This window comes from Pseudonaja textilis, chromosome 2, assembly GCF_049901715.1.
Source record: "Pseudonaja textilis isolate UNSWEBS1 chromosome 2, rPseTex1.2, whole genome shotgun sequence".
Classification (NCBI taxonomy): Eukaryota; Metazoa; Chordata; class Lepidosauria; order Squamata; family Elapidae; genus Pseudonaja; species Pseudonaja textilis.
This window is the reverse complement of record NC_141991.1, coordinates 2,213,679-2,234,261: the sequence shown is the minus strand read 5'-3', so window position 1 is coordinate 2,234,261 and position 20,583 is coordinate 2,213,679. Positions and strand designations below refer to the sequence as shown.

The window sequence follows — 20,583 nt, the reverse complement described above, 5'->3', positions numbered from 1 at the left end:
GCTTTTTCATTGTAATATTTCTTTTTTCACATCATCTCTTATCATTTTATAAACAATGTTACACTTTTCTTTGAATCTTACAGACAAAGAAGATGGCAATAAGAGCTACTCAGGACAGCTACAAATAACAAGCAACATTGAAAAGGGAAGTAAATCAAGCCAAAAATCAAAATATTTCCCATTTCATTCAGAAAACCACACAATTCTCGTGCTCTTCATGGAGAAGTTGTTAGACAAAAGATGGAAAATTAAAAAAGATTTCAAGCCAAAATAAGCAGATTATGCACAACTCAAGGATATATTACATGAAAAGTCAAGGGAGATTATTTTTTATTCAACAAAGGGAAATACCTGGAAATCAGTTGGAGGAAAAGGTCAATAGTAAAAGCCATGTGGAGCAGACAGTAATATAGGACTCCCCCTATGAAGAAGAAAATGGCTTGAATGAAAGTACCGCTAAACAAGGCATGGTCACAATTCCAGTCTGATAATACATCAGTGGATTCACTGCAGGAGAAACTTTATGACTCTCAAGATTGTGGGAAAGGTTTTATTACAAATTTCCACCTCTTGAGACACAAGGACACACACACACAGGAGAGAAACCCTTTGAATGTGCTATCCGTGTGGAAAGTTTCAATCAGAATTCTAATATGATGATATGCCAGAGGCCTCACACAGGAGAGAAACTCTTCAAATGTCCTGACTGTGGGAAAAGTTTTAGACAGAATTCCCACCTGGTGATACACCAGAGGATTCATACAGGAGAGAAGCCCTTTGAATGTCCTATTTGTGGGAAAAGTTTCAGTAATAATTCCAACCTTGTCAGTCACCAGAGAACTCACACAGGGGAGAAACCCTTTGAATGTCCTGACTGTGGGAAAAGTTTTGTTAAGAATTCCCACCTGCTGACACACCGGAGGACTCATACAGGAGAGAAACCCTTTGAATGTCCTATTTGTGGGAAAAGTTTTAGTGAGAATTCCAGCCTGGTAAGACACCAGTGGACTCATACAGGAGAGAAACTGTTTGAATGTCCTATTTGTGGGAAGAATTTTAGTGAGAATTCCAGCCTGATGAGTCACCAGAGAACTCACACAGGGGAGAAACCCTTTCAATGTCCTGACTGTGGGAAAAGTTTTAGTCGCAATTCCACACTGATTCTACACCAGAGGACTCATACAGGAGAGAAACCGTTTGAGTGTCCTGACTGTGGGAAATGTTACAGGCAGAATTCCCATCTGATGATACACCAGAGGACTCACACAAGAGAGAAACCCTTTGAATGTCGTATCTGTGGGAAAACTTTTGGTTATAATTCTAGCCTGGTTCGACACCAGAGTATTCACACAGGAGAGAAACCCTTTGAATGTCCTGACTGTGGGAAACGTTACAGTCAGAATTCCAACCTGGTGAAACACCAGACGACTCACAGAGGAGAGAAACACTTTGAATATCCTGACTGTGGGAAAGATTACAGTCAGAATTACCCCATGGTGATACACCATACGACTCACACAGGAGAGAAACCCTTTGAATGCCCTATCTGTGGGAAAAGTTTTAGTTATAATTGTAGCCTGGTTCGACACCAGAGTATTCATACAGGAGAGAAACCCTTTGAATGTCCTGACTGTGGGAAATGTTACAGTCAGAATTCCCACCTGGTGCTGCACCAGAGGACTCACACAGGAGAGAAACCCTTTGAATGTACTGATTGTGGGAAACGTTACAGTCAGAATTCCCATCTGGTGATACACCAGAGGACTCACACAGGAGAAAAACCCTTTGAATGTCCTGACTGTGGGAAACGTTACAGTCAGAATTGCCACCTGGTGGTACACCAGAGGACTCACACAGGAGAGAAACCCTTTGAATGTCTTTTCTGTGGGAAAAGTTTTAGTGATAATTCCCGTCTAGTGAAACACCAAAAGACTCACACAGGAGAGAAACCTTTTGAATGTCCTGTCTGTGGGAAAAGTTTTAGTTATAATTCTAGCCTGGTTCGACACCAGAGTATTCATACAGGAGAGAAACCCTTTGAATGTCCTGACTGTGGGAAACGTTACAGTCAGAATTCCCACCTGGTGCTACACCAAAGGACTCACATCGTGGAGAAATCTTTCAATTGTCCAGTCTGTAGACTTTGTTTCAAGCATAAATCATCCTTTATTGCACACAAGGTAATCCATATGAGGAAAAAGTAGATGAGTTTGGAGAATGCTGGAATTTCATTTGTGATCTCCCTTTGAAACTGTAGATGAGAAATTGATAGCTTGAATTGTTTGAAAATTTGTTCACCCTAATCTAGTAAATCTTCAGAAGTAATTTAATATATAATGACATTTTGAATGTGGAAGGGGAACTAAAAACTAAACAAGAACTACAGAAACAGGGTATTGATTCATCGTGGTGGCCACATATGCAAATGCAATCAAGATATGAGAAAGATGTTAAGATATATGACTTTTATAAAGAGAAAACAACTTTTGATCAAATACTGTCAGCTGTGGATGAAAAGTTAATCAAATTATATAATTTTTATTAAGCTTAAAATTGAAGATGAACAGGTAAAAGAGACAATGACAGTTTGGGCAAAATTTTTTGAATATACCATAGCATAACACAATCGGCAAAGACTCTGGGGAGAAAAACTATAAATTGTTGATGGCAACTATGTAGAAGGAAAATCTGTATAAAATGTTCTATAGATGGCACCACCAGCAAGGCTAGCAAAAATGTTTAAAAACATGTCCACCAAATGTTAGAAATATAATCAAATACCAGGCACAAATAATCACATGTGGTGGACATGTCCAAAGGCAAAAAAAAATTGAATGAAAATGCATATGTGGTTAGGAAAAATGTTAAGGCAGCATATAGATTATAAGCCAGAACTATTTTTGTTAGGCATAATACCAGAAAAAAAAAACAATAAAGGGAATGCATATTTAATATTACATGTTTTGACAGTTTTTGTATTTGCACAATACTGGAAAAACAAGGAAACGCAGAAGAAGCTATAATGAAAAAAATATTAGACTGTGTAGAAATGGGCAGACTAGCACTGAAGATAAAAGAAAAAGAAGACAGAATATTTTCAAAGTTGGGACTTGTTTTATCAATACAGGTAGAAATTAGGTACTTAAAAATATTACTGTATAACCAAATTGACTCAGACATTATGCAGTTCACTAAGCACTTATTATATGTAAAGAAAAAATATATAAATAAAAAAAGAAACTGGGGGAGAAATTGATTGTTTCAATTTTGGCCTGATTCATTTTACTCAAACAGTTCTTAGGATTAAATTAGTTGGAGAGAAAAGGGAAATGGAAAATGGCTAACTACTAGTTTTTGGTTATCAGCAGAAGTTTCTGGATATTTCCTTTTCCAGAAGTTGTGGAATTCCTCAAAAAGGAATTTTAGGTGGAGCTTTTTTGTATGTTGATTATGTAATTCCCACATATAGAGTTTCAGTCTTCTACATTGGTTTCGCCCAGATTTTGAGCCCCCGAATTCCCCAGCCAGCATAAAAGTAATCCTCAAGATACAACTATTATGGGCCTTGCAATTACGGTTGCATGTTGCAAAGACTGTTAAGTGAGACAGCTTTCCTTAACTACTCGAATCCCCCTGCTCTCCCTGAGGCAGCCATTAATTGAATGTGTGAGTTGCTAAACAGAATACTCGCTACCTCAGGGCTGGGGAAAACTCTTAGAGGCCTAGAGCAGGGCCAGGCTTGCCTGCCACAGGCATCCCTGGGGCTCCCCCACCACCCTCCAAGACTCCCTATGTTCTGTTTCCCATCCCTGCCCCTTCCCTCAGCTCCCCAGAGCCAGAACCTCTCTCCGAGGAATCTCAGCACAGTTAACCAAGTTTCCACAATTTATTCTCCGCTCACAATTAACACTAAGATGGTTTCTCCCAGAATTCCCCAGCCAGCATGCTTTAAGAGGGGTGGACTTCAACTCCCAGAATTCCCCAGCCAGCATGCCTTAAGTGGACTTCAATCCCCAGAATCCCTCAGCCAGCATGCTTTAAGAAGGGAGGACTAACTCCCAGAATTCCCCAGCAAGCATGACTTAAGAGGGATGGACTTCAACTCCCAAAATCCCCAGCTAGCATGCTTTAAGAGGGATGGACTAACTCCCAGAATCCCCCAGCCAGCAAGAAATCTATTCCTCTTAAAGTATGCCGGCTCTGGAATTCTGGGACTAGAAGTCCTCCCCTCTTAGCATCCTGGCTAGGGGATTCTGGGAGTTGAAATCCTCCCCTCTTAAAGTACCCTGGCTGGGGGATTCTAGGAGTGGAAGTCTTACCCTCTTAAAGCATCCCAGCTGAGGGATTCTGGGAGTAGAAGTCCTCCCCTCTTAAAGCACCCTGGCTGGGGGATTCTGGGAGTTGGAAATCCTACCCTCTTAAAGCATCCTGGCTGGGGGATTCTGGGAGTAGAAGTCCTCCTCTCTTAAAGCAGCATCCTGGCTGGGGGATTCTGGGAGTTGAAGTAAAGAACTCTGTTCCAACTGCCAGTTGCCTCACATTCTGTTACCTCAGTTCAAACTGGAAGACATTTTACTCCTTCATTCAGGAGTAGTCTGGGGCTCCTTACAATACTAAACGTTGCTACCTCACTAAAATGTCTATGCCTTCCACCTATGGAACCACTTCCGGATTTAAGGCTGCGGGAGAGATATTAACTCAAAAAAGGCCAGAAGTGTTGTTTTTGGAGGGTTATTGATTCTCTCAACAACAATGTTCTCAGTAAAATATTACATAGTTTCATAGTGAAGCATGGGAATTCAGCTAGTGTGTATATGTATGATCTGTCCCCAGCACTTCCAGACCTATTTATCTCTTTGCAGTTCTATGAATTCATGATTGACCCACATCAGTAAGTAAATTTCCCAATTGAATGGGTATTTGAGCATGGATCTCACTAGACATGTGTACTGAAAAAGAATAATTAATCTAAGAGGTTAAATAAGCATTATGGCATCTCTGTCATGTTTTATTGTAATATACATGCTTTTTGCTGTTTTTTTTTAATGTGTAGCCATTTTATAAACCATAATTAAAGCAACCATTTTATGTGAACCTTACATTTGCCAATGCCAAAACAAGCACTGTGGAGAACTGAGAATCACAAGCAGTATTGAAATGCAAAGCAAACCAAGCCAATAATCAAAATCATCTTAGTTCCTCTGGAGAACCCCTATTTTGTCCAGCTCAAAATTCTTTCCCTGTTTTCCCCCCTTGCCTGTTACCTGCAGGGGAAGAAGAGTATTGGAGTTCTCCAGAACTAATAAGATTTGGATGGTTGCCTTGGTTTGCTTTGAATTTTAATGCTGCTTGTGATTCTCAGTTGTCCACAGCGCTCTCTTTGGCATCCTAAACTTTTATGACTGGTTTCCTATGGCTCCCAAGGATTTAGGATGTGGGAACATCAACAGGCCAGAGACCCCAAGGGAGCAAGCTTCATTCATGCAAGCCAGACTGCATCCAAGCATGCCCAGTGTCTATTTTATGGCTGAAGGAAGAAATTTTAAGTCTCTAAAATGCTAAATGCCATGTGCTTCTGTAAATTGTCCTGCAGAGGAGTCTCCATTAGGACAAAGCTGGAGAGAACATACGGAGCAGAGACTAGAAAAAGGAGGCTTAGAAAGAGCGGGTGACTGCCTATATATGACAAGAGAAAGATAAACTCCCCAAGGTGAGATTCCAAAGGGTTGTAAAAGTAGATGCAAAAATCTATGGAAGGTTGCCATACTCTGTTTGAAATGCATACCTTTTTAAATCTGAAATGTTTAAAGTAATATACAAAACAAAATAATTTTACAAACAGGTTCAGACAAACACTTAATTCACAAGAGCATAGTAAATTGTGGGGGAGGAAGGGGAGGCACGATGCACTCAGTCTAGCAAGGTTTTCTTATTACCTTCAATCTCAAATATAAAAAAAATATTAGAATTTTCCTGTGGACTTGATTTCTTGGTCTGGTCTACCAAATGGGGCTGGGCCTGAGGGACTTTCTTTTCTTTTTTTTTAAGTTTTTATTGTTTTTTGACATACAAACAAACAGACAAAACATAAAAACATCAGCTCCCCCATATTTATATACAAACAATGAGTCGGTTGGTTCATCAGTTTTGTGCATTCATTTCATAGTCACAATTACAATTACCTTATATAATAACTCTTATTGTCAATACAAACTTATAAATCATCATATCATTATTAAAAAAAAGAAGTTTGACTATACTTTTATTCGATCATGCCTTTGTGAGATAACTATATTTTAAGTAATTTATTCTAAAACAAATCATATAGTCGTGCCAGTTCTATCCTAAATAAGAGAAAATAAGGAAACAGAAAACTATTATATAAATATAATATCCAGTACCAAAAAAGAGAAAAGAGAAATAAAATCAATATTATTCCATTGTCTAACATTTCTATTTTTGTATGTCATCATTCAACCATTGATAGAAAAGATCCCAAACTATATAAAATTGTTTATCTTCTTGCTCTCTAATTTCAAAAGTCAATCTACTCATCTCAGCACATTCCAATATTTTCTTTATAACTTCTTCTTGCAATGGAATTTTCTCATTTTTCCAATTTTTTGCAAATACAATCCTAGCCGCAGTCAATACATTTACAATCAAATATTTCAGCTCTTTACTATAGACATCTGGTAGGATTCCCAATAAAAAAGCTCCGGTTTCAAGTCTATATGCTTCTTTGTCATTTTTTCCAACCACATGTGGATTTTAGTCCAATATTTTCTAGCGTCCTCACAAGTCCACCACATATGGTAGTATGAACCAGGTTTCTGATGACATTTCCAGCATTTATCGGATTTGTTCTTGAACATTCTTGCTATCCTTGTCGGGGGAAAATGCCACCTGTAAAACATCTTATACAAATTTTCTTTAAAGGCTGTAGACATTGTCATTTTATAATTTTGCAACCATAATTTCTGCCATTTCTCTAGGTCAATCCCATATCCAAAATTCCTCCCCAAGCAATCATAGTTTCTTTAACTTGTTCTTCCTCCAGCTTAATTTCCAATAAGTAACCATATAATTTTTAATCACCTTTTCATCAGTACCCATCAAAATCTTATCTAAATCAGTTTGTTTATCATAAAATCCCTCTGCTTTGGAATCCTCATAATACTTTGAATGTATTTGCAGATATGAAAACCAATTCATCTGTATACCTTGTTCCTCTAATTTTTGCATCGATTTAAGTTCACCCTTTTCATCTAGTAATTCCCCATAGCTAACTGTTTGTTCCTTTTTATAAATTATAGGATAAGAAAACGCTTCTATCGTCGATAACCAAACTGGAATTTTCAAATAACATTGTTTTCTTGTCTTCTCCCAATTTAACCACAGAGACTCCCGTATATAATGTCTTCTAAAATACCCCTGTGTTTTGGTTCCCTTATACCATAAAAAAGCATGCCAACCCAACAACAAATCATGACCTTCTAAAGTCAACAATCTAGTTTTCCTTAATGTTATCCATTCTTTAACCCACATCAAGTTTGCAGCTTGGTAGTACAACTCCCAATTTGGCAGGCCAAACCCTCCTCTAAATCTAGCATCCTGTAAAAGCTTTAACTTTATCCTTGCTTTCTTGCCTTGCCATATATACTTCAAAACAATTTTATTTAAATCCTCAAAATATTCTTTTCCAAGCCTAATTGGTATTGTTTGAAACAAAAATAAAATTCTGGGTAGAATGTTCATCTTAATTGTTGAAATCCTTCCTATTAATGACAATTGTAGGTTTTCCCAGTTTTTCAAGTCTTGGGCTATCTGTTGTTTAAGTTTAATATAATTGTTCTCCTTTAATGTACTACATCTCGACGTCAAGTATATCCCCAAATACTTAACCTTATTTGTAACTTGAATTTTTAACAATTCTGCCAGTTCTTCTCTTTGTCTCAGCAACATATTCTTTGACAAAATCTTTGTTTTATCTTTGTTTATTTTCAGACCGGCCACCTCCCCATATGCCTCTATCTTTTCCAACAGCTTCAAGGCTGTTTCTATAGGGTCTTCCAAGATAAAGACTAGGTCATCTGCAAAAGCTTGTAGTTTAAATTCTTCCTTTTTAATTTTCATTCCTTTTATAGTTTTATCTTCTCTGATATTTCTATTCAACACTTCCAAAGTCAATACAAATAGCAAGGGAGAAAGAGGGCAACCTTGTCTTGTGCCTTTTCTTATATTAATAGGATCTGTAAATTCTCCCTCCATCATTACCTTAGCTGTTTGTTCATTGTAAATTGCTTCTATTGCCTGGATAAATCTTCTAGCAAAGCCCATCTGTTCCATTAAAAGTAACATAAATCTCCAATTCATGTTATCAAATGCCTTTTGAGCATCTAAAAATATCAAAGCCATTTGCTTTTCAGGATGCGCCTCATAATATTCCAAGGTGTCCAGAATTACTCTCATATTGTCTCTAATTTGTCGCTTTGGCAAAAACCCATTTTGGTCTGGGTGGATAAAATTGTTCAAGTACTTTTTAAGTCTTTCTGCTAATATTGAAGCAAAAATTTTATAATCTGCATTTAATAAGGAAATCGGTCTATAATTCTTGATTTGGAGTAGGTCCGCCTCCTCTTTTGGAATAAGTGTAATATAAGCCTCTGACCATGTTTTAGGTATTATCTTTTTTAACATAACTTCATTCATAACTTCTAACAGTGGAATACACAGTGATTCTTGAAAGGTTTTATAAAATTCTACAGGAAACCCGTCTGGACCTGGTGCCTTTCCATTATTTTGTTTCTTAAGTTCTTGGCTTAACTCCATCATTGTTATATTGCTTTCTAGCATTTCTTCAATCTCTTTAGGTATCTTAGGTAGATTTGCATTCTGCAAGTATTGTTTAACTTTCTCCTCATCAATATCTTCTTTTTATATAAATGTTTGTAAAAATCATGAATAATTTCTTTTTTCTCTTTGCTGCCATGACAAGTTTTACCTTGGTCATCTATTAACTGCAATATTTTCCTCGACTCTTTCTCCTTTCTCAACTTATATGCTAGCCATCTACCTGGCTTATTTGCATCTTCAAAATAATTCTGTTTAGCATTCCTAATTTTCTGTGCCAGTTCTTCTTTCTCTATTAAGTCCATTTTATGTTTAGTTATATCCAGTTTCAATTTGACGTCTTTTTTCTGTGGTATTTTCTGCAGTTCTTTTTCGAGTCTTTTATATTCATCCTCCAAGGCTTTGAAAGCTTGCCTTTTCCTAATATTCTTTTTTCTTGTATAGTCTATTATCAAGCCTCTAGCATAAGCCTTCATTGTATCCCAAACATTCTGTATTGAAGTGTCTTCTTTTCTATTCTCTTTAAAAAAAAAAGCCAATTCTTTCTCCATCCATTGTATAAATTCTTTCTCCTTTAAAATAGTATTGTTTAATGTCCATCTCGATCTTTTTTTTTTGTCCCTTCCATTTAATTGTCAATGGGTTATGATCAGCCCAAGTACTTGTTTCAATATTTACTTCTTGAATGCTAGATATTAAGTCTGTTGAGATCCAAATCATGTCAAGTCTGGACCATGATAAATGTCTATTTGAATAGAACGTATATTGCTTAAGTTTAATATTTCTTTCTCTCCATATGTCTTTTAAAGTTAATTCATCTATCATTTTAAAAAAAGATTTAGGAAGAGTTTTTCTATTATACTTTGCTGCTGTTGCAATATAATCAAGTTTATTGTCCACAATTCCATTAAAGTCTCCCATCATAATTATATTAGCATAGTCCAGTCCAGCCATCTTGGTATGTAATTTTTTATAAAATTCTTCCTGTTTATCATTCGGGGCATAAATTGCAGTCAAAAGTATCTTTCTATTATTGTCCATTATTTCCACCATTAATATTCTCCCATCTTCATCTGTATAAATCATTTTTGCTGGGATAGCCTCTTTAATATATAAGACCACCCCTCTTTTCTTACATTGAGTCAAAGAGGTAAACAATTTCCCTAATTTTGGTTGTAATAACAATTGTTCATGTTGCTTTTTAATATGTACTTCTTGTAGACAAATTATATCAAACTTTAGTTTCCTTAATTTATGGAAAATCTTCCTTCTCTTAGCAGCTGAATTGAGTCCATTTATATTCATTGTAATCAGTTTTTTCTCTTCCATGGTTATATTTTATATTTAGATTTAACCACTCTCGTGGGTCTTGATTCACGCTGATCTTTAATATCCACTTGTCCACCTACTGTACCTTCTTCTTTTCCAATCTCCATTTGTTCCTCTTGGGATTCAGTTAATGGAACCTCCTTTTCTGCCTCTCCTTCTCTCCCTCCAAAAACTTCTGCGTAGAACAGTTCTGCTTTCTCAATTGAATCAATTCTATGTCTCTGTTCCTGCCACGTAAACATCAGTCCTTCTGGGATCAGCCATCTGTAAGTCACCTCCTTTTTCAATAACATTTTGGTCAGGAATCGATATTCTCTTCTCATCTCTCTCACTCTTCTAGGTATTTGTTTTAAGACCAAAATTTCTTTACCTTTGTATTTCAATATCTTCTCTCTTGCCACTTGCAAAATTTGTGTCTTCATGGATTTTTTAGTAAATCTAATATGGACTTCTCTGGGCAGATTATTTCTCATCGCATATCTTGTAAAAACTCGATATATCTCATCTATTCCATCCATCATCTTCTCTTCTGTTATCTCCAATGCATCCGCCAAGATTCCTACCATTATCGCAGCCAAATCTTGTCCTTTTTCTTCTTCTATATTTTGAAATCTGAGATAGAATTCTGATCTATCCAACTCCCACTTCAGCATCCCACTTTTTTCTTGTTCCATCACTGTTAGTCTATTATCAATATTTCCAATCTTCTCCTCTCTTCGTTTGCCCCCCTCTTCGACTTTTTGAAGTCTCTCCTCATATTTTGCCATCATCTGTTGAATACTTTCCACTTTTTCCTCCGTCCTCCCTGTTCTTTGTTCAATGGTATCTATTTTTGTCTTAAGATCTTGAATTCCTTGCATAATCATCTGTAAAGATACTCTTTCTTGTTCTTTTTCTTTATCTTGCTTTAACATTGTCTGAATTGAACGCTGTCCAGATGGTGGGGAGGCAGAAGTAGACACAGAGGCACCCGAAGATATAAGTTTCTTACTCATTTTAAATGGTTCCAGCTCTTCAAGTTCTTTCAAATTTTAATCCAAAAAGAGTAGCCAATTATAATCCAAAATGAAAAGGCCAATAATAATAAAAAAAAATCAATAATAAGGGAAAAAGAAGAAAAACATGAAAAAGAAAAAGGAAAAGGGCAAAAAAAGAGAAAAAAAGAAAAAATTCTTCAAATTCTTCCTGACCTTAATCCAATTAAAAAGTAATCCACAAGAGAGAATAAAAATAAGAATAAGAACCCAGTAATAATAATAATAAACAAGGCCAAAGCCAAAAAGAAGAAAAAGAGAGAAAAAACAAAACAAAAAACAAAAAGAATAAATTTCTTCAAATTCCACATCTTAATCCAGCCAAAAAAATCTCAATTGAAAAAAGAAAAAAGAAATAGTCCATTGATATACATTAAAAAGAAAAGCAGAATCCAAATAGAAAGGAGAAAAAATAAAATAAAATAAATAAAAATAAAATAAAAATAAAAAATTCAGAGGTTTCCCCTTCAAATAAATCAAACTTAAAAATAAAAACCTTACTAAAATAAAAATATAAATTGATGCTGGTGGAGGGGGTGGCGGAACTAAAAAAAAGAATTAGAAAAAGAAAGTAAGCAACAATACACTGCACTCTATTTAATTGTCCAAGGCTCTAATTATGACTCCCTTCTCTTTCCCACAAGCTTCAAAGCTAAGCCATAGATGTTTAATTATAAACAAGAATCCAGAAAGACACCTGTAATAATATTCTACAGAGCGCTTTCCTCTATCTTATCAAAAGATGTCCTTGAGAAGAAGTCCTTCGTCTCTTTCCAGTTCAAGTAAAATGTTTCCAAGCCTCTAGTTGGCAGTGTTACAAAGTTTCTTAGTTCTCACTTTCCCCCCTCCTCTCTGAACAGCATAATTAGAAAAAAAAAAGAAAAAGCCGGCAAGGAATACACAAACATATAAAGGCAAAAAAGAATAAAAAAAACAAACAAAGGGAGCCTCTAGCCTAAAAATGAAAAATCCAACGGAAGAATAAAACATATAAATATAAAAAGGAACAGTCCAGTTATCCAGTAAGTAACAATGAAGTCCGGAAGCAAAGAAAAAAAAAAGAGCAAATAAAGCCTCTCTTTGACGTCTCCCTTAAAAAAACGCCGCTTAGTCAGTTTTGTCAAAAGAAAAAAAAATCACACAGATTTCTTCTAATAATCAGAGTGAACTTTCAAGACTCAAAAAATTAAATAAAATAAAAAAAACTTTCTCACCCAACCGACAGACTCTCTTTCAGACCCATTCTTTCTGGAGCCGCCCCGACTTCAGCAGCATGGGGGCTGCCTCTCCGCTGCCAGCAAAAAGAGCTTCTCCTGGGACTTCCAGGGATTTTGCGATATCCCCGGAATCCTCAGGATATGCTCTTCACAATAGCTGTCCCTACGGGACAGCATAGGTCCATTTGGACCGGCCGGTAATGGAAATATCGGCTGCAATCGAGGAGCTCGATTGCAAACCATATCGTCACGGCGCAAGCTCCTCCCTTCCCCTGAGGGACTATCATGGCTGAGGAGGGACTGCAACTACTCCTAGTCCAGCAACAGTACCTTCCCCCCTGTAGCCCACCAGCTCTCTAATCAGAAAGCCACCCAGAGAGCACATTGGTCTCCTCCCCATCAATTGCAGGAAGAAGCCTGCAGGGTGGTAGTAAATAAACATGGGTAGTCCTCGCTTAGCGACCACAACTGTGACTGGCAATTCTGGCAAATCGCTTTATTGCAACAGGCTTTTGACCTCACTTCTCTTCTGATCATTAAGTGAATCAATATACTTTTGATTTTATTTCTACCTTCTACATGAAGTTTGTCTTGTTGGGAAGCATGCTATAATGGTTATCACAGGATTAAGGGACAATGTGATGGTTGCAAATGCAAAGACTGTTTGCCAAATGGCTTTTTATGTATCATCATAATCTTAAATGGTTGCTAAATGAGGCAATAACCTCGTTATCTTAGCTCCCTCAATTGATTGTCATACAATTTAGTATCCAGACCCTTTATCATTTTAGTTGCTCTTCTTTGCACCTTTTCCATAATCTCAACATCTTTTTTGTACTGTGGTGACCAGACCTGGATGCAGTATTCTAAGTGTGGTCACACTAGCATAATGTGAAGCAGTACTATTAATTATTGGTGGCTTTTTCGAAACATTTTGTGTCTTCTCCATCATGGAGAGTCATCAGGGAAGTAAGAGCACATCTGTCTGATGAATAAAAATCATTGAGACCTGACAGATTACATCCCAGAGTTCTAAAGGTGCTGGCAGATGTTATTTCAGAACCGCTGTACCACATCTTTCAAAAACCCTGGAGCACTGGGGACCTACCAGAGGCCTGGAAAAGAGCTGATGTGATTCCCATCTTCAAAAAAAAAAAAAAAAAAAAAGTGAGGAGGAGGGGAACAGACCCAGGAAACTACCCAGGAGACCAATCAGCCTAACATCAATACTCAGGAAGATACTGGAAAAGATAATAAAAAAAACAGATCTACCAACATCTAGAAACGAGTGAAGTAATAACCAGAAGTCAGCATGGGTTTTTTAAAACAGATAATGCCAAACCTATTTTATTTCATTCTTCAACATAGTGACTGAATTAGTAGACCAGTGAAATACTGTGGACATAATATACTTATACTTCAGCAAGGTATTCAACAAAGTAGACCGCAACCTATCTCAGCTGTTCTTTGGGTCAACTGCACTGAAAAGACCACTCAATTTCTTCAAACAGGCTTTCTTCTTTTCCAAGAAGTGACAACAAGAAACAACTAAGCCATAGTTTTAAAGTCAGCTCTGGGCTTACAACAGCTCAGAACTGTATTTATGCTTATACATTATTACTCCCTCAATATCCAGCTACCTTCGGGAAAAGTAACATCCAGAATTATCATTAAGCCTCCAACTGACCCCAAACAATATGCTATTAGTAATAATACAACACAATAATCCACCACCAGCACCACAATCACCACCAGCAACCCATCACCAACAATGTCCCACTTTGTCAGCCTGGCATCATTCCGACAACTGCTCCAACCACCGATTCTGAGGTCAGTAAACATTATCCAGGTGTGCCCATGGAGTTTGCTGCTACATAGCACCCACGCACGTCATCACACATCGCCTCCAGGGACACACGCCAGGCAAACCACGCCAGAAGCAAATCACGGCAGAAGTTAACAGTCCAGCACCCTTCGGAGCAAGGCAAGCAGTCCAACAAACTTCAGAGCAGGGCAACCCGGCACAACTGGGCTCGGAGGAAGCTCACATGAGTAGTTAGTGTCACGCAACATCGAACGGACGTGGGGGTGCGACAACGTACTTCTTGGTAAGCTAGAAAAAAAAGTGGGATAGATAGCATCACCACCAGATGGATTTGTAAGTGGCTGACAAATTGTACCCAACAAGTACTCCTTAGTGGGTCTATGTCTATACTTGAACACTGGGCCCTGTGAAATTCAGTGTAGAGAAAAGTAGTCTTTCATTTAGGCAAGAAAAACCAAAAGTACACATATAGACTGGGTGAAACCAGGCTTAATAGTAGCTATTGTGAAAGGGATCTTGGAGTCTTAATGGACAACCAAGAGACTCTAGAAAAAGTACAGAGAAGACCAACCAGGATGATTAGGGGACTGGAGACTAAAACATATGAAGAACGGTTATAGGAACTGGGCATGCCAGTTTAGTGAAGAGAAGGACCAGGGGAGACATGAAAGCAGTCTTCCAGTATCTGAGGGGCTGCCACAGAGAGGAAAGGATCCAGCTATTTTGCAAAGTTCCTATAGGCCAGACAAGGAATATTGGATGGAAATTGATCAAGGAGAGATTCAGCCTTGAAATAAGGAGAAACTTTCTGACAGTGGGAACGATGAACCAATGGAACAGCTTGCCCTCTGAAGCTCTGGGAGCTTCATCACTGAAGGCTTTCAAAAAGAGATTGGACTGTCATTTGTCAGAAATGGTGTAGGGCCTCTTGCTTGAGTGGGAGGTTGGACTAGATGACCTACTAGATCCTTGTTCTGACCCAGGCACCAACTGCATTTAAAAGTAAAACCTTTTTTAATGCGACGCTGGGAATTCCCAGCCAAAACTCATTAGACACAGTTCCTCCAGATAAGAGCATGCTTTTCAGTGCTGCAGAATGCTGCCAAGAAACAGTAGTCCAATTACTTAGAATATAAACCGACAGGAGTCCCCTCAAAAACAAACCAGAGTTCGCAGGACTTCACTGATGAATCAGAATCTAATGAATGTCTTTGCTTCTTGCAAAGAGCACGTCACTGAGGGCTGACTTTTATCCCTTACAGGAGGGGTAATCACCTTTTAGCCTTACTCCCGAGTCACCCCTCTGCTTCAACTGCTCTCTCCTTCTAGCAGCCCTGCGCACACATGCATTGGGGACAGGCTCCCCTGGTTCCTCTGCATCGCTGCTGCCAGACTCTGAAGGCTCCGAAGGCAGCACCCCACTCTCAGATGGTCCTGGCCCCATACCTGCATCAGATGCAGGACCCTCGTCCAAGTCCTTGCCAGACTCCCTGACTGGTTCCCTTTCGTCCTCACTGTCCAATACCTCTGCACCGGCTGCCAGCAAACCACAACCAACAGTTTCTTCCAACTCTGTTAATCTGTCTTCAGCTCTTCAAGTCAAATCCTCTGTAATGGTATCATTTTCAAAAGCCTACCAACTCACTGGCACACCCAATGGCTGTTTTAGAGGTTGTAATGTTAAAAGGGAAACCGTAGCTTAGTTGTCCAGTTTGAAACATCCTAATTTCCTTCTCTCAGACTGGCAGCAATGGAGAAAAACATCCCTGAATCTGAAAAGAAGGCCAATAAAAACAGATCTAGTTTATCCATTCTTATTTTTTAACTGTGCCTAATGAAATGTCATTCTTTCATAGAATTTAGGACTGGAGCAGATAGCAATGCAACAAATAAATTAAGAGGCAGAAACCTAATTGCAGCTCACATCATCAGAGTCACAGAGTCCATGGACTGATGAATGACTGAAATTGAAATTCTAAATTTATAATGAGGGAAGGGAAGCTGAGGAAAACAGATTGGTCAGAGATGCAAAATGAAGAAGAGACAGATTACAAGTTAACAGTTGTAGTTCATTAGAAACCCACTGTAAGTGTGTAGTCCTCATCACTGAGCAAAAGGTGGGAAATGAGCTTTATCTTTTTATTATTAAATTCATTTATTAAACTTAATAGCTACTACTTTCACAGTCTGAGGCAACTGTGAGCGCCTTGCCTTGCCCTAATATTCATAGCAACGCTGACAATACCCATTTTTTACATGTCAAATGCTTCTGATAATTCTTACATAATGCATTTTTAAAAATGAGACATTTTCTCTCTTTTTTTGCATTTTTTTTTATTTTTATATTGTAAAAAAACATCTCTTTGGGTGAACAATGTGGTTCCAGTTTTACATTTCAATACAAAGATAACCATGATTACATATGTAGCTTTCATATCCAATTTCATATATTATTACTTATTCCATTTTTCTTTAAATATTCTCATACATTATTACATTCATTACACTCATTTTATCCAATTTTAATTCATATTATAGCTTATTTCATTTTTCTTTGAATATTCTCATGCCTTATTTTACAATATTGTCTAAATTCTTGTTTCATTTCTATACTCATTACACATATTTACTTTTACCAGTCATATTTGCAAGTTTATCACATACTATTATTCCAAAATTATCCCCTTTGTCAATTTGAGCTTGTCACCCCTTTACCATATACATTCTCCTGTTTTATTCCCTTTAATTCATTGTAAACGTTTACCATAATATAGTCATTTTTTACTTACGTTACACAGTAATAACAGTAATCCCCTACTACATATCTCTCTCTCTCTCTCTCTCTCTCTCTCTCACACACACACACACACACATATAAAGTCAGATTCTGCATGTGTTCCCTTTTTTAATTACATTCTAAATCATCTATTTCAAAAATATTAATCTGTTCAATTAATTTTGGAAGCTAATAATAGTCTTTTCCATTGCAATTCTCATAATTCATTTTAACTTTATTCATCACTTTATTAAATATCAATAAATATTCTTATAGTAAATTCCCATTTCCATATCTATTTCAGTAAATCTATATGTGGTTTGGTAGTAATCTTTAAAAAAATATATCAGTGCCAGTCTTTTCTATTTTTAAATCTATATTCTTAAGTATCACAAAATGTTTCCATGTAGAATCCCCCTTCCTACTCCTCTTCTACCCATTCTCTCATCCTGACTATATAATTTCCCATCATTTTCTGATCCTTTCTCTTAATTTCCCTCTTTTCCCCTATTGTTTCCCTCCATTTCTTACACCAATTATTTATTTTATCCTGCTCCCTCTCTTGATCTTTCCTCTGTAATTCCCTCTTCTGTTGTTTCCTTTTCCTTTGTTTAACTTTCCAAACAATTCCCCCTTTATTTATCACATCAAGCCTCAAAGTTTTAGCTTTAATTCTTTTTTTCTTCTTCTTGTTTTAATGTTCGTTGTTCCATTTGTTCTTTAGAGCTGGTTTCCTCTTTGTTCAACTACTCTCCTCTGGCTCTCTTTGTTCTTCTTTATTTTACGTCTCCATTTCTAATTTTTGTAGTATAATACTATACATTTCCAAGCTTACTTTCATCATTCCCTTCATGTTTGTAGTTCCAATCTTATTTCCACACATATTTTACCAAAAAAATGAGACATTTTCTATTGTACATTTTTTCCTCATGTTAAGGTAGCAAAACAGAGAGGTTTGTCCCTCTTCTGCATTATCAGTGTGGACAGTGTGGCAAAATAGCAGCTGCTTCCACAAGTAATAATTCCACAATAATAATAATAATATAATTTCTTCATTAACATTTCATCTACCACTAACAGTATATGATCAAATGTTGTTTGCTCTTTATAAAAGCCATATATCTCTTAACATCTTTCTCATATCTTGATTGCATCTGCATATGTGGCCACCATGATAAATCAACACCCTATTTTTGTAGTTCTTGTCTAGTTTTTGGTTCCCCTTCCACATTCAAAATATCTATATACATTAAAAAATTTTCAAGATTTGAGTGACCAAATGCTTCCATTTTCAAACAAAATGCGAGCTATCAATTTCTCAAATACACATTCAATGGAAGATCACAAATGAAATTCCAGAATTCTCTAAACTCATCTACTTTTTCCTCATATTTGTGTGCAATAAGTTATGATTTATACTTGAAATAATATCTACACACTGGACAGTTCAACGATTTCTCTCAGGTGTATCACCAGGTGGGAATTCTGACTGTAATGTTTCCCACAATCATGACATTCAAAGGGTTTCTCTTTCCTACTGTGAGTCCTCTGGTGCCTCACAAGGTTGGATTTGCGACTAAAACTTTTCCCACAGTCAGGACATTCAAAGGGTTTCTCTCCTGTGTGAGTGCTCTGGTGTTTCATCAGATCAGAATTCTGTATGAAACTTTTCCCACAAAGAGGACATTCAAAGGGTTTCTCTCCTGTATGAGTCCTCTGGTGTATCACCAGACTCGAATTATCACTAAAACCTTTCCCACAAATAGGACATTCAAAGGGCTTCTCTCCTGTGTGAATCCACTGATGTTTCACCAGGCTTGAATTATTACTAAAACTTTTCCCACAAATAGGACATTCAAAGGGTTTCTCTCCTGTATGAGTCCTCTGGTGTATCACCAGGTGGGAATTCTGTCTGAAACTTTTCCCACAATCAGGACATTCAAAGGGTTTCTCTCCTGTGTGAGTCCTCCGGTGTATCACCAGGTTGGAATGATCATTAAAACTTTTCCCACAAAGGGGACATTCATAGGGTTTCTCTCCTGTATGAGTCCTCTGGTGTTTCACCAGATGGGAATACTGTCTGAAACTTTTCCCACAATCTGGACATTCAAAGGGTTTCTCTCCTGTGTGAATCCTCTGGTGTATCATCAGGTTGGAATTGTCACTAAAACTTTTCCCACAAACAGGACATTCACAGGGTTTCTCTCCTGTATGAGTCCTCTGGTGTATTACCAGGTGGGAATTCTCTCTGAAACTTTTCCCACAATCTGGACATTCAAAGGGTTTCTCTCCTGTGTGAGTTCTCCGGTGTTTCACAAGGTTGGAGTTATAATGAAAACTTTTCCTACAGATAGGACACTCAAAGGGTTTCTCTCCTGTGTGAGTCCTCTGGTGACTCACAAGGTTGGAATTGCGACCAAAACTTTTCCCACAGTCACGACATTTAAAGGGTTTCTCCCCTACATGAGTCCTCTGGTGTTTCACTAGGTCAGAACTCTGACTGTAACTTTTCTCACAAAGAGGACATTCAAAGGGTTTCTCTCCTGTATGAGTCCTCTGGTGTATCACCAGTGTGGAATTGCGGCTAAAACTTTTCCCACAGTCAGGACATTCAAAGGGTTTCTCTCCTGTATGTATCCTCTTGTGTATCACCAGTGTGGATTTGCGACTAAAACTTTTCCCACAAATAGGACATTCAAAGGTTTTCTTTCCTGTGTGAGTCCTCTGATGTTTCAACAGGCTCGAATTATTACTAAAACCTTTTCCACAACTAGGACATTCAAAGGGCTTCTCATCTGTATGAGTTTGCTGGTGTATCACCAGGTGGGAATTCTCTCTGAAACTTTTCCCACAATCAGGACATTCAAAGGGTTTCTCTCCTGTGTGAGTCCTCTGGTGTTTCACCAGGTTGGAATTAACTCTAAAACATTTCCCACAAATAGGACATTCAAAGGGCTTCTCTCTTGAATGAGTCCTCTGGTGTTTCAATAGGTGGGAATTTTGTCTGAAACTTTTCCTACAGTCAGGACATTCAAAGGGTTTCTCTCCTGTGTGGGTCCTCTGGTGTTTCACCAGGTTGGAATTATCACTAAAACTTTTCCCACAGTCAGGACATTCAAAGGGTTTCTCTCCTGTGTGAGTCCTCTGGTGTATCACCAGGTGGGAATTCTGACTGTAATGTTTCCCACAATCCGGACATTCAAAGGGTTTCTCTCCTGTGTGAGTCCTCTGGTGTATCACCAGGTGAGAATTCTGACTGTAATGTTTCCCACAATCCGGACATTCAAAGAGTTTCTCTCCTGTGTGAGTTCTCTGCTGTATCATCATGTTGGAATTCTGATTGAAACTTTCCGCATAGATAGGACATTTAAAGGGTTTCGCTCCTGTGTGTGTGCTCTTGTGTCTCAAGAGATGGGAATTTGTAATGAAAACTTTCCTAAATCCCAACACTCACAGCATTTGTCCTACAATGAATCATCTGATGTATTACCAGGCTAGAATTATGACTAGAATAGTCTGGACAGTGAAAGGGTTTTTTCCTTTGATTCC

The 20,583-nt window shown here is 37.6% G+C and overlaps 7 protein-coding genes across 14 annotated transcripts in view; 5 read left to right on the top strand and 2 right to left on the bottom strand.

Annotated features, from left to right (window-relative positions):
* The window catches only part of LOC113454221 (uncharacterized), a 221,445-nt gene that overhangs the window by 10,738 nt on the left and 190,124 nt on the right, over nucleotides 1–20,583 (top strand). The window lies entirely within an intron of this gene.
* The window catches only part of LOC148126535 (uncharacterized), a 226,764-nt gene that overhangs the window by 24,606 nt on the left and 181,575 nt on the right, over nucleotides 1–20,583 (top strand). The window lies entirely within an intron of this gene.
* Nucleotides 1–20,583, top strand: part of LOC148126536 (uncharacterized) — a 296,703-nt gene that overhangs the window by 109,811 nt on the left and 166,309 nt on the right. The gene's annotated exons all lie outside the window — the stretch shown is intronic.
* The window catches only part of LOC113452335 (uncharacterized), a 268,593-nt gene that overhangs the window by 109,827 nt on the left and 138,183 nt on the right, over nucleotides 1–20,583 (top strand). The gene's annotated exons all lie outside the window — the stretch shown is intronic.
* The window catches only part of LOC148126537 (uncharacterized), a 35,228-nt gene that overhangs the window by 7,755 nt on the left and 6,890 nt on the right, over nucleotides 1–20,583 (bottom strand). The window lies entirely within an intron of this gene.
* The window catches only part of LOC113451838 (uncharacterized), a 35,658-nt gene that overhangs the window by 10,751 nt on the left and 4,324 nt on the right, over nucleotides 1–20,583 (top strand). For 2 of the 3 annotated variants that reach the window (XM_087928231.1, XM_087928232.1), the window contains exon 2: nucleotides 84–3,252. In XM_087928231.1, the coding sequence (XP_087784357.1) occupies nucleotides 654–2,204 (1,551 nt within the window). In that variant the 5' untranslated portion in view covers nucleotides 84–653 and the 3' untranslated portion in view covers nucleotides 2,205–3,252. Of the gene's footprint in view, nucleotides 1–83; nucleotides 3,253–5,593; nucleotides 5,711–20,583 lie in introns of those variants that run through there. The other variant, XM_087928233.1, reaches the window with a different exon arrangement.
* Nucleotides 17,827–20,505, bottom strand: LOC113451841 (uncharacterized). Its single transcript, XM_087928076.1, has one exon. It carries the CDS (start codon nucleotides 20,359–20,361, stop codon nucleotides 18,466–18,468), a length of 1,896 nt encoding a protein of 631 aa, XP_087784202.1. The 5' UTR covers nucleotides 20,362–20,505; the 3' UTR covers nucleotides 17,827–18,465.

What these genes read in the sequence shown, in the direction of transcription:
- LOC113451841 (XM_087928076.1), bottom strand. Translation starts at nt 20,361, where the DNA reads ATGATGATACAGCAGAGAACTCACACAGGAGAGAAACTCTTTGAATGT.